The following is a 14,156-nucleotide window of genomic DNA, read 5'->3' as shown; positions in this document are numbered from 1 at the left end:
TGTTTTATGGTTTGGGGTCACTAATTTAAGTCTTTAATTCATTTTTAGTTTACTTTCATGTATAGTTTAAGTGCTTCAATTTCATTATATTGCTTTTGGATGTCCAGGTTTTCTAGAAATATTTATTCAATAGACTGTCTCTTTCACGTTGCACATCCCTACCTCCTTTCTCATAGATTATTTGACCTCATATGTGTGCATATTTTTCTGGCCTCTCCATCCTTTTTCATTAATCTAAGTGTCCATTTCTGTGCTAGGACCACATTGTTCTGATGGTTATATCTTTGTAGTATATTTTGAAACGTGGGGTTATGATATCTTCAACTTTCTCATTTCTCAGGACTGCTTTGACTATTTGGGGTCTTTTATGATTCCTTACGAATTGTAGCATTATTTATTCTAGTTTTCTGAAAATGATATTACATTTTGAGAGGGCTTACATTGAAGTTGTAAATTTCTTTGTGTAATATAAGCATTTTAACAATATTAATTTTTCCTGTCCATGAGCACGGAATATCTGTCCATTTTTTTATGACTTTTTCAATTTTTTTCAACAATGTTCTCTTGTTTTTAGCATATAGTTCTTTCAACTCCTTAGCTAAATTTACTCCTAGGTATTTTATTCTTTTTGGTGAAATTCTAAATGAAATTGGTTTAATTTTAATTTTAATTTACAGCCATTTTGCCATTAGTGCAGAGAGATGCAAGATTTATATTTATAAATTTTGCATTCTGCAACTTTACTGACTGCATTTATTATTTGTAATAGTTTTCTGGTGGAGTCTTTAGTATAGTGGGTGATTGTTTATTATTATGTCATCTATAAATAGTGACAATTCTACTTTTTTCATACCAATCTGCATGACTTTTTACTTAACTTCCTTCTCTTATTGCTATTTGTGATATGGACAAACCTAGAAGGTAATATCCTAAGTAAAATAAGTCAGGCAAAGAAAGATATATGTCATATGCTATCATTGATATGTGGAATCTAAAAAATAAAAAAAAATGAAGAAACAAACGAACAAAAATACAATAGAAATGGATCCATAAATATGTACAACAAGCTGGTTATGCCTGGAACTGGGAAAGGGTGGCAGATATGGGCAAATATGGGTGATGGAGAATGGGAGGTACAGCCTTCCAGGTACAGAATAGGGGATATAGTCAATGGTATCAAAATAGATTCATATGATGACAGATAATAGCTACACTTGTGATGATTTAACATAACCTATCAAGTTGTCCAATAAGTATGTTGCACCTCTTAAGCTAATGTAACATCACCTACCAAATATAAATCAATTGAAGAGGAAAAAAATGTGTCCTTTCTATGCTTTCTTAAAGGCATTGAATTTAAGCTGGCTGCTCTTCGAGTCTCTGAATACAGATAACAAAGGAAGACTAACAAAACCCATTCTACTGAACAGATAAATGTTATTGAGGCATGAGTGTGTATTGGAACACCTAATAGTCCACATTCTGATGGAATGTCAACAAATTAAATGCATAATATTGGGGTTTCCAAAAATATAGTTTAGTTCATGTGACATATTTAGTATATGTTACACCTGAATCACAAAAATATTTTATTAGAGCATTCTTATACTATGACAAAATCATTTTGACTACAACCATTATTATGAAAAAACAAAAACAGAAACAGCTGTATAAATATAAGAATTATTTAGCTTATTGAAAGAGGAGAACTAAAGTTGAGGTAGAACAAGAAAATATAGAATGTGTTGGAGCATTGATGGGGAAAAAAAATGTGCCATTTCATGTTCTGGTTAATTACTGTCCTGCGACTTAAGTATCTTTATGAAGTAAGAAAATTCTGTTTTCAGCTCCCCTGAGAAATAGTTTATATTATGTAGTCAATTACTGTCTTCTATGGGCCTGCTTTATATTCATGTATTATGAAAGCATCCACTGTCTTTCAGGTAAAGTTGCTAAGGAGAAAGCATGGAGACAGGAAATGAGACATTGAGCACAGACTTCATTCTCCTGGGCCTTTTTCCTGGGATGAGACATCCAGGACTCCTTGTCTCTCTTGTCTTCCTCATCTATACCATGGCTATCACAGGAAACATCACTCTGATCCTCCTCATCTGGGCAGATCCCCACCTCCACACCTCCATGTATTTCCTGCTTAGCCAGCTCTCTCTCATTGACCTAGCTTTCATCTCTAGCATAGTGCCAAAAATGCTTGTTAACTTTTTCTCAGGAAAAAGGAAGATTTCCCTGATTGGCTGTGGAACCCAGATATTCTTCACTTTGACTCTGGGGATTGCTGAGTGTCTACTCTTGACCCTCATGTCTTATGACCGCTATGTGGCTATCTGCAATCCTCTTAAGTACCCAATTATTATCAGCCACCAGGTGTCCCAGAAAATGGCCATTGGATCCTGGATGGGAGGGATTTTTGCATCTTTGGCCCACACAGCATATGCCATGCACTTTCCCCTCTGTGGCCCCCGGGAACTCCACCATTTTTTCTGTGAGGTCAAGGCCATCTTGAAGTTATCTTGTGAGGACATCTCAGCCTATGAGAAAGGAGTACTAGTGACCAGCATTGTTGTGGTTCTTCTCCCAGTAAGTTTCATCCTGACCTCCTACACCCTAATCTTCCTGCAGGTCCTGCAAATAAACTCCCGTGAGGGAAAGAGTAAGGCCCTGGCTACCTGTTCCTCCCATCTGACTGTGGTCATCTTTTACTACGGCCCAGCCATGCTGATATACATGAGGCCTGGATCCTCTCACACCCCCATACTTAACCAGGGTCTCTTTATGTTTGACACCATCCTCACTCCCATGCTGAACCCTCTTATCTACAGTCTAAGGAACAGGGAGGTTGTGGGCTCAATCAAGAAGGTACTGAGGAAATGTCCTATTCAGAATAGGCTTCCATGTTTCACTTACTAGACACAGAACTTCCAAGTTCAAATATCCCTGGAGGCAGCAGGGTCTGAGGAAACAATGGGACTCCCTGTGTCTCCATTTCCTCTCCTCTTATCTCCTGATAATATCAGTTTCACATAACAAAACGAATGAATTCTCAGAAAAGAGAGAAAAGAACAACTATACCATTTTAAGAGGTCTAAATCACAACCAATTCCCTATGTGAATATGAGCTTTCACCCAATCCCCTCATCTTGCTTTATTTCATATTAATTGGAATGGAAAAGCCCTCTTTCCTTTAGATATAGAAAAAGGTCTAAGACAATTATAATGCGCTTGGGAAGAAAATACAGAATTTTTTCTGAGATCACAACTCTTTTTCGTTTTCATAAGTAACAAACATCCAAATATCCATTACTTCCAGGTTTTTGAGCCAGTGAATAAAACAAAAATAAGCACTTCCTAACAATCCTCACTTTTACCCATCTGGTAACCATAAACCATGTCCTTTAACCTCCTAAATACCATGGTTGTTTTTATCCATTCCACATTTCTTTCCATAATCTCTATCAATAATCGCATACAAATGATCCACCTCTGACCTTTTCCTTTATTATGATTTATGCACAATTCTACCAGTGTGATTTGTCTGTGTGCAAAAACCCGTTTTCCTGGTCAGGGGTTCATCCTTTATCAGTGGCTTCCCAAAATGTATGGGGTAAATTACAGATTCTCCTATGTGACATAAAGGCCTTGTATGACATGTTTTAGTGAGTCTACCCACAAATTCCACCATCTGCTTAAGCTCCACCAGTGCCAGGCAGTTTGCAGAATCTCCAGGTGTCATGTTCTCTCCAAATTATGCACATTTAAACAGGCTATTACTTCTGCATAAGAAGTCACATGCCTCTCTGCTCTTTGCCTGAACTTCCTTCAGGGATCTTAATTCAATACCTCTCACTCTGTGCAACCTCCCCAGTTCCCTACCAGAATGACTGGGTAATAATTACCTATGTCCATCACTAATGCCTCTGTCCTTAGGTATGTCCTAATGCTTTCAAATTGTTTGCAATGTGAATTTGATTAGTGGATTCAATACTGAACTTGATTGGCAAAGCCAGTCTATGTCTTTTACTATATTTCTTTCTTACCCTTTTTAATACTACTTTCTCTTCTGCCTTATATATTTCTATAAAAATTAGAAGCTATACGAGTCTAAATTATTTATTTTTACTCATTGAGTAATTGTTGTGCTTCTTGTATTTTTTCTTAAAAGCAAGATGTCAATATATTATACTTCTATTTCAAGGCAAAATTTATTAAAATGCTTTTATATTACAAATAATTATAAAGCTATATGGTAGATAATCTGTTTATTTATTGCTTTTTTCCTTGATTTTTTAAATTTATTTTCAGCGTAACAGTATTCATTGTTTTTGCATCAAACCCAGGGCTCCATGCAATCCATGCCCTCTCCAATACCCACCACCTGGTTCCCCCAACCTCCCACCCCCCGCCCCTTCAAAGCCCTCATTTTGTTTTTCAGAGTAAATAGTCTATCATGGTTCACCTCCCCTTCCAATTTCCTTAAAATCCATTCTCTTCTCCATCACCCTTGTCCTCCATGCTATTTGTTTTGCTCCACAAATAAGTGAAACCATATGATAATTGACTCTCTCTGCTTGACTTATTTCACTCAGCATAATCTCTTCCAGTCCCGTCCATGTTGCTACAAAAGTTGGGTATTCATCCTTTCTGATGGAGGCATAATACTCTGTAGTGTATATTGACGACATCTTACTTATCCATTTGTCCTTTGAAGGACATCTTGGTTCGTTCCACAGTTTGGCGACCATGGTCATTGCTGCTATAAACATTGGGTACAGATGGCCCTTCTTTTCACAACATCTGTATCTTTGGAGTAAATACCCAGTAAAGCAATGGCAGGGTCATAGGGAAGTTCTATTTTTAATTTCTTGAGGAATCTCCACACTGTTCTCCAAAGTGCCTGCACCAACTTGCATTCGCACCAACAGTGTAACAGTGTTCCCCTGTCTCCACATCACCTCCAACACATGTTGTTTCCTGTATTGCTAAATTTTGCCATTCTAACTGGTGTGAAATCGTATGGCTATTGATGATGAACATTTTTTCATGTTTCTGATAGCCATTTGTATGTCTTCATTGAAGAAGTTTCTATTGATATCTTCTGCCCATTTTTTGATATGATTGTCTGTTTTGTGTCTGTTGACTTTGAGGAGCTCTTTATAAATGCTGGATATCAACCTTGTGTCTGTACTATCATTTGCAAATATCTTCTCCCATCCTGTGTGTCGCCTCTTTGTTTTGTTGACTGTTTCCTTTGCTGTGCAGAAGCTTTTAATATTGATAAAGTTCCAAATATTCATCATCGCTTTTGTTTTCTTGCCTCGAAGACACATCTTGAAAGAAGTTGCTGTGGCTGATATTAAAGAGGTTACTGCCTATGTCCTCCTCTAGGATTCTGATGGATTTCAGTCTCATGTTGAAGTCTTTTATCCATTTTGAGTTTATCTTTGTGTACAGTGTAAGAGAGTGGTCGAGTTCCATTCTTCTACATATAGTTGTCCAGTTTTCCCAGCACCATTTATTGAAGAGAATGTCTTTTTTCCACTGTATATTTTTTCCTGTTTTGTCGAAGACTAATTGACCATAGAGTTGAGGGTCCATATCTGGACTCTCAACTCTATTCCACTGGTCTGTGAGTCTGTTTTTATTCCAGTACCATGCTGTCTTGGTGATCACAGCTTTGTAGTAAAGCTTGAAATCAGGTAACGTGATGCCCCCAGTTTTATTTTTGTTTTTCAACATTTCCTTAGTGATTCAGGGTCTCTACTGATTCCACACAAATTTTTGGATTATTTGCTCCAGCTCTTTGAAAAATACCAGTGGAATTTGAATCGGAATGGCATTAAAACTATAGATTGCTTTAGGCAGTATAGACATCTTAACAATGTTTATTCTTCTGATCCAAGAGCATGTAATGGTCTTCCAACTTTTTGTGTATTCTTCAATTTCTTTTATGAGTGCTCTGTAGTTCCTCGAGAACAGTCCATTTACCTCTTTGGTTAGGTTTATTTCCAGGTATCTTATGCTTCTTGATGCTATAGTAAATGGAATCGATTCTCTAATTTCCCTTTCTGTATTTTCATTGTTAGTGTATAAGAAAGCCACTGAGTTCTGTACATTGACTTTGTATCCTGCCATGTTACTGAATTGCTGTATGAGTTCTGGTAGTTTTAGGGTGGATTCCTTGGGTTTTCCATCTAAACAATATTGTCTTCTGCGAAGAGACAGAGTTTGACTACTTCATCGCCAATTTGGATACATTTTATTTCTCTTTGTTGTTTGATTGTTATTGCTAGCAATTCTAATACTATGTTGAACATGAGTGGTGAGAATGGATATCCTTGTCGTGTTTCAGATGTCAAAGGGAAGGCTGCAAGATTTTTCCCATTGAGGATGATATTTGCTGGAGTCTTTCATAGATAGATATTATGAACTTCAGGAATGTTCCCTCTATCCCTATACTTTGAAGCGTTTTAATCAGTAATGGATACTGGGTCTTGTCAAATACTTTTTCTGCATCAACTGTGGTTCTTCTCTTTTCTCTAATTAATTTGTTCTATCCCATTGATTGATTTTCGAGTGTTAAACCATCCTTGTAGCCTAGGGATGAATCCCACCTGGTCATGGTGGATAATCTTTTTAATGTGCTGTTGGATTCTGTTTGCTAGGATCTTGCTGAGCATCTTAGAATCCCCATTCATCAGTGATATTCGTCTGTAATTCTCCTTTTTGGTAGGGTGTTTGCCTGGTTTGAGGATCAGGATAATGCTGGCTTCATAGAAAGAGTCTTTAAGTTTTCCTTCTACTTCAATTTTTGGAAGCAGCTTCAAGAGACTAGGTGTTATTTCTTCTTTGAAAGTTTACCGGGGAATCTGTCAGGTCCTGGGCTCTTGTTTCTTGGGAGATTTTTGATCACTGCTTCAATCTCGTTAATAGATATCAGTCTATTCAGGATGTCAGTTTCTTCCTGCTTCAATTTTGGGAGTTTATAGTTTTCCAGGAATGCATACATTTCATCTAGGTTTCTTAGCTTATTGGCATATAATTGTTCATAATAATTTCTGATGATTGTTTCTTCTTCATTGATGTTAGTTGTGATCTCTCCCTTTTCATTCATAACTTTGTTAATTTGGGATTTCTCTCTTTTCTTTTGGATTAGTGTGGACAATGGTTTATGGATCTTATTGAATCTTTCAAAAAACCAGCTTCTAGTTTCATTGATACATTCTACTGTATCGCTGGTTTCTACCTCTTGATCTCTGCTAAAATCTAATCTAAATTCTCTCAAAGCTACGGTAACTGAAACAGAAGATAGAATTAATTATTTGCAGGACAAACAGATGGAGAGAAAGGATCACAAGGAAGCCTGTAACAAACACCTTAGAAGCCACAAAAACAGAATCAGGGAAATAAAAGATGCCATGAAACATTCGAACATCAGAATTATTGGAATCCCTGAGGGGGAAGAGAAAGAAAGAAACTAGAAATTATAGTGAAACAAGTTCTTCATGAAAATTTCCCCAATACCGTGAATGGAAAAAGTGTTCATGTACTGGAGGCCGAATGATCTCCAAACAAGATTATAGATTCCAAAAAAAAAAAAAAAATCAAGGCACCTTATAGTTAAATTGAGGAATCATATTTGTGGATATAATCTCTTGAAAGCCACTAGGACAAAGAGGCTTCTTACTTACAGAGGGAAGCCAATCAGAATAATGTCCACAGAGACCTGGCAAGCCAGAAAGGGCTGACACAATATATTCAGGCACTAAATGAGAAGAACATGCAGCCAAGAATACTTTATCCAGAAAGACTGACATTCAAAATGGATGGAGAGATAAAGAGTTTCCAAGTCGAGCAAGGCTTAAAAACTATGCAACCACCAAGCCGATACTGCAGGAAATATAAAGGGCGTTTCTATAAAAGAGGAAAAATCCTAAGAATAGCATTGAACAGAAATATAGAGACAATCTACAGAAAGAAAGACCTCAAAGGTAACTCGATGTCAATAAAAACGTATCTATTAATAATCACTCTCAATGTGAATGGCCTAAATGCACCCATAAAAAGGCACTGGGTTTCAGATTAGATTAAATGACAGGACTCATCCATATGTTGTCTACAAGAGACCCATTTTGAACCTAAATATACACGCAGACGGAAAGTGAAGGTATGGAGAAGCATCTTGCATGCCAATGGGCCTCAAAAGAAGGCTGGGGTAGCGATTCTCATATCAGATAAATTAGACTTTAAACTAAAGACTTTAGTCAGACATACAGAAGGGCACTACATAATCCTTAAAGGGACTATCCACCAAGATGATCTAACAATTGTAAATATCTATGCTCCCTATATAAGAGCAGCCAATTACATAATAAAACTGTTAATCAAGATAAAGAGTCATATTGATATGAATACATTAATCATAGGAGATCTTAACATGCCTCTCTCAGAAATAGACAGATCATCAAAGCAGAAAATCAATAAAGAAACAAGAGCATTGAATGACACATTGGACCAGATGGACCTCATAGATATATACAGAACATTCCTCCTTCAAACAAGAGAATACTCATTCTTCTCAAGTGCACATGGAACCTTCTCAAGAATAGACAACATACTGGGTCACAAATCAGGACTCAACCCGATACCAAAAGACTGAGATGATTCCCTGCACATTCTCAGATCACAAAGCTTTGAAACTGGAGCTCAGTCACAAGGAAATGTTCCAAAGGAACTCAAACACCTGGAAGATAAAGACCACCTTGCTTAAGAATGCTTGGATCAAGCAGGAGATCAAAGAAGAACTGAAACAATTCATGGAAACCAATGAGAATGAAGTTAATTCAGTCAAAACCTATGGGATACAGCAAACGCTGTACTAAGGGGGAAATATATAGCCATCCAAGCCTCCCTCTAAAAAACTGAAAAATCCAGAACACAGCAGCTGTCTCTGCACCTTTAAAGAACTAGAGAATCAACAACAAATCAAACCAAGTCCACACATAAGAAGGGAAATAATCAAGATTAGTGCTGAAATCAGTGAGGTAGAAACCAGAGATACAGTAAAACGTCTCGATGAAACTAGAAGCTGGTTTTTTGAAAGAATCAATAAGATCAATAAACAAATGGCCACACTAATCTAAAAAGAGAGAAATGCCAAATTAATAAAATTATTAACGAAAAGAAGGAGATCTCAACTAACACCAAGGAAGTAGAAACAATCATCAGAAGTTATTATCAACAGTTATATGCCAATAAGCTAAGAAATCTAGATGAAATGGATGCATTCTTGGAAAACTATAAACTCCCAAAATTGAACCAGGAAGAAATTGACATCCTGAATAAACCGATATCTATTAACAAGATTGAAGCAATGATCAAAAATCTCCCAAAAAATAATAGTCAGGACCTGACGGATCCCTGGGGAATTCGAATACACTTTCAAAGAAGAAATAACAACTATTCTCTTGAAGCTGTTTCCACAAATTGAAGCAGAAGGAAAACCTGCAGACTCTTTCTATGAAGCCAGCATTATCCTGATCCTCAAACCAGGCAAACACCCTACCAAAAGGAGAATTTCAGACCAATATCACTGATGAATATGGGTGCTAAGATTCTCAACAAGATCCTAGCACACAGGATCCAACAGCACATTAAAAAGATTATCCACCATGACCAGGTGGGATTCATCCCTGAGCTACAAGGATGGTTAAAGATTTCTAAAACAACCAATGTGATAAAACAAATAAATATAGAAGAGAGAAGAACCTCATGGTCCTCTTAATTGAACAAGAAAAGCATTTGACAAAACCCGGCATCCATTTCTCATTAAAACGCTTCAAAGTATAGGGATAGAGGGAACACTCCTGAAGTTCATAAAATCTATCTATGAAAGACCCCAGCAAATATCATCCTCAATCAGAAAAAGTTTTCAGCCTTCCCGTTGAGATCAGGAACACGACAAGGATGCCCACTCTCACCACTCTTGTTAAACATAGGAATAGAAGTCCTAGCAACAGCAATCAGACTACAAAGAGAAATAAAATGTATACAAATTGGTAATGAAGAAGTCAAACTCTCTCTCTTCGCAGATTACATGATTCTTTATATGGAAAACCCAAAGACTCCACTGCCAAAAAACTAGAACTCAAACAACAATTCAGTAACATGGGAGGATACAAATTCAATGTACAGAAATTAGTGGTTTTCTTAAGCACTAACAATGAAAATACAGCAAGGGAAATAAGAGAAACGAATCCATTTACTATAGCACCAAGAACCATAAGATACCTGGGAATAAACCTAACCAAAGAACTAAAGGATCTGTACTCGAAGAAATACAGAACACTCATGAAAGGAATTGAAGAAGACACAAAAAGACCATTCCATGCTCTTGGATCAGAAGAATAAACATTGTTAACATGTCTATACTGCCTAGAACAATCTATACTTTTAATGCCATTCCGATCAAAATTCCACCAGTGTTCTTCAAAGAGCTGGAGCAAATAATCCATAAATTTGTATGGAATCAGAAGAGACCCCGAATCGCTAAGGAAATGTTGAAGAACAAAAAACTGGGGGCATCACGTTACCTGATTTCAAGCTTTACTACAAAGCTGTGATCACCAAGACAGCATGGTACTGGCATAAAACCAGACACACAGACCAGTGGAATAGAGTTGAGAGTCCAGATATGGACCCTCAACTCTATGGTCAATTAGTCTTCGACAAAACAGGAAAAAATATACAGTGGAAAAAAGACATTCTCTTCAATAAATGGTGCTGGGAAAACTGGACAGCTATATGTAGAAGAATGAAACTCGACCATTCTCTTACACCGTACACAAAGATAAACTCAAAATGGATAAAGACCTCAACATGAGACTGAAATCCATCAGAATCCTAGAGGAGATCATAGGCAGTAATCTCTTTGATATCAGCCACAGCAACTTCTTTCAAGATACGTCTCCAAAGGCAAAGAAAGGAAAAGCGAAAATAAACTTTTGGGACTTCGTCAAAATTAAAAGACATACAAATGGCTATCAGACACATGAAAAAATGTTCATTATCACTAGCCCTCAGGGAGATTAAAATTAAAACCACATTGAGATACCACCTCAAACCAGTTATAATGGCCAAAATTAGCAAGACAGGAAACAATATGTATTGGACGGGATGTGGAGAAAGGGGAATCCTCTTCCACTGTTGGTGTAGCCACTTTGGAGAACAGTGTGGAGATTCCTCAAGAAATTAAAAATAGAACTTTCCTATGACCCTGCCATTGCTCTACTGGGTATTTACTCCAAAGTTACAGATGTGAAAAGAAGGCACATCTGTACCCCAATGTTTATAGCAACAATGACCATGGTCGCCAAACTGTGGAACGAACCAAGATGTCCTTCAAAGTACGAATGGATAAGGAAGATGTGGTCCATATACACTACAGAGTATTATGCCTCCATCAGAAAGGATGAAGGACATGGGGAGATGGACAGGTGAATGGATTTGAGGTATATTGGAAGGGGATGTGAACCATGAGAGACTAGAGACTCTTAAAACCAATCTGAGGATTTTGAAGGGGTGGGGGGTGGAGGTTGGGGGAACCAGGTGGTGAGTATTGGAGAGGGCACGGATTGCATGGAGCACTGGATGTGATGCAAAAACAATGGATACTGTTATGCTATAAATGAATAAAAAAATAAAAAATAATAGACTCTTTGCCCTTGAGAAGGTTCATAATAACCTGTGGAAGAAGACAGATGAAACGAAAAATGTTTGCATTTTTTTTTTTTTAGAAGACAGGACCTTTTTTTTAAAATTAAATTCATTTATTTATTTTCAGAAAAACAGTATTCATTATTTTTTCACCACACCCAGTGCTCCATGCAATCCGTGCCCTCTATAATACTCGCCATCTGGTACTACAACTGCTGATCCCCCCGCCACTTCAAACTCCTCAGATTGTTTTTCAGAGTCCATAGTCTCTCATGATTCACCTCTCCTTCCAATTTACCCTAACTCCCTTTTCCTCTCTAACACCCATTGTCCTCCATGATATTTGTTATGTTCCACACATAAGTGAAACCATATTATAATTGACTCTCTCTGCTTATTTCACTCAGCATAATCTCTTCCAGTCCCGTCCATGTTGCTACAAAAGTTGGGTATTCATCCTTTGTTTTTTTTTTTTTTTCTTTCTGTTGGAGGCATAATACTCCATAGTGTATATGGAGCACATCTTCCTTATCCATTCGTCCTTTGAAGGGCATCTTGGTTTTTTGCATAATTTGGCGACCGTGGCCATTGCTACTATAAACATCGGTGTACAGATGGCTCTTCTTTTCACGACATCTGTACTTTTGTGGTGAATACCCAGGAGTGCAATGGCAGGGTCATAGGGTATTCTATTTTTAATTTCTTGAGGAATCTCCACACTGTTTTCCAAGGAGGCTGCACCAACTTGCATTCCCACCAACAGTGGAAGAGGGTTCCCCTTTCTCCACATCCTCTCCAACACATGTTGTTTCCTGTTTTGTTAATTTTGGCCATTCTAACTGGTGTACAGTGATATCTCAATGTGGTTTTAATTTGAATCTTCCCAAGGGCTAGTGATGTTTGCATTTCTTTAGAAACCTGTGTCACTATGGACAAGTCCAGAGCTCAAGAGCCCAGTTAAGAGATTTTGAAAAACTTTTTTATTCTGGAAATGTTCTAGGCCTGCCTTTAGAAATAACCCTAAATCATGTCTTACAGCCTGTGCCTTCAACCTTGCAGTTATTCCCTCATGTTACTTTTAAAAATAAGCCATCAAAACCACAATGAGATATCACCTCACACCAGTCAGAATGGCTAAAATCAACAAGTCAGGAAATGACAGATGCTGGCGAGGATGTGGAGAAAGGGGAACCCTCCTACACTGTTGGTGGGAATGCAAGCTGGTGCAGCCACTCTGGAAAACAACATGGAGGTTCCTCAGAATGTTGAAAATAGAACTGCCCTATGACCCAGCAATTGCACTATTGGGTATTTACCCTAAAGATACAAATGTAGTGATCCAAAGGGGCACATGCACCCGAATGTTTATAGCAGCAATGTCCACAATAGCCAAACTATGGAAAGAACCTAGATGTCCATCCACAGATGAATGGATCAAGAAGATGTGGTATATATACACAATGGAATACTATGCAGCCATCAAAAGAAATGAAATCTTGCCATTTGCGACAACATGGATGGAACTAGAGCGTATCATGCTTAGCGAAATAAGTCAAGCAGAGAAAGACAACTATCATATGATCTCCCTGATATGAGGAAGTGGTGATGCAACATGGAGGCTTAAGTGGGTAGGAGAAGAATCAATGAAACAAGATGGGATTGGGAGGGAGCCAAACCATAAGTGACTCTTAATCTCACAAAACAAACTGAGGGTTGCTGGGGGGAGGGGGTTTGGGAGAAGGGGGTGGGATTATGGACATTGGGGAGGGTATGTGCTTTGGTGAGTGCTGTGAAGTGTGTAAACCTGGTGATTCACAGACCTGTACCCCTGGGGATAAAAATATATGTTTATAAAAAAAAAAAAAAAAAAAAAAAGAAAGGACCAATACCCAACTTTTGTAGCAACATGGACGGGACTGGAAGAGATTATTATGCTGAGTGAAATAAGTCAAGCAGAGAGAGTCAATTATCATATGGTTTCACTTATTTGTGGAGCATAACAAATGGCATGGAGGACATGGGGAGTTAGAGAGGAGAAGGGAGTTGGGGGAAATTGGAGGGGGAGGTGAACCATGAGAGACTGTGGACTCTGAAAAACAATCTGAGGGTTTTGAAGGGGTGGGGGGTGGGAGGTTGGGGTACTAGGTGGTGGGTATTATAAAGGGCACGAATTGCATGGAGCACTGGGTGTGGTGAAAAATAATGAATACTGTTATGCTGAAAATAAAAAATAAATTTATAAAAAAAAAAAAATAAAAAAAAAAAAAAAAAAAAAAATAAGCCATCAAGTCACTGTCCATTGCAACATATGGATATATGTATCACATTAATACCCATAAAGTATATACTTTTATAGGGACAGGGTTTCAACAATCATCATACATAATGAGCTCAAAATGTACCCATGCTTCCAAAAGGCAGTAACATAT

General features: G+C 37.7%; 2 protein-coding genes across 2 annotated transcripts in view; both read left to right on the top strand.

Annotated features, from left to right (window-relative positions):
• Positions 1-14,156, top strand: part of LOC309861951 (endogenous retrovirus group K member 25 Env polyprotein-like) — a gene marked incomplete at its 3' end in the record, with an annotated part of 106,892 nt that overhangs the window by 59,817 nt on the left and 32,919 nt on the right. The window lies entirely within an intron of this gene.
• On the top strand, positions 1,966-2,925 carry LOC309861884 (olfactory receptor 2L2-like; the record flags this gene model as incomplete). The annotated part of the gene is made up of 1 exon (XM_082725196.1): positions 1,966-2,925. The coding sequence occupies one exon, from the start codon at positions 1,966-1,968 to the stop codon at positions 2,923-2,925; it is 960 nt and encodes a 319-aa protein (XP_082581322.1).

The sequence above is a fragment of the Mustela nivalis genome, assembly GCF_964662115.1.
Source record: "Mustela nivalis genome assembly, chromosome: 3".
In the NCBI taxonomy this organism is placed as follows: domain Eukaryota; kingdom Metazoa; phylum Chordata; class Mammalia; order Carnivora; family Mustelidae; genus Mustela; species Mustela nivalis.
The sequence above is the reverse complement of the archived record's forward strand: the minus strand, read 5'-3'. Positions and strand labels throughout refer to the sequence as shown.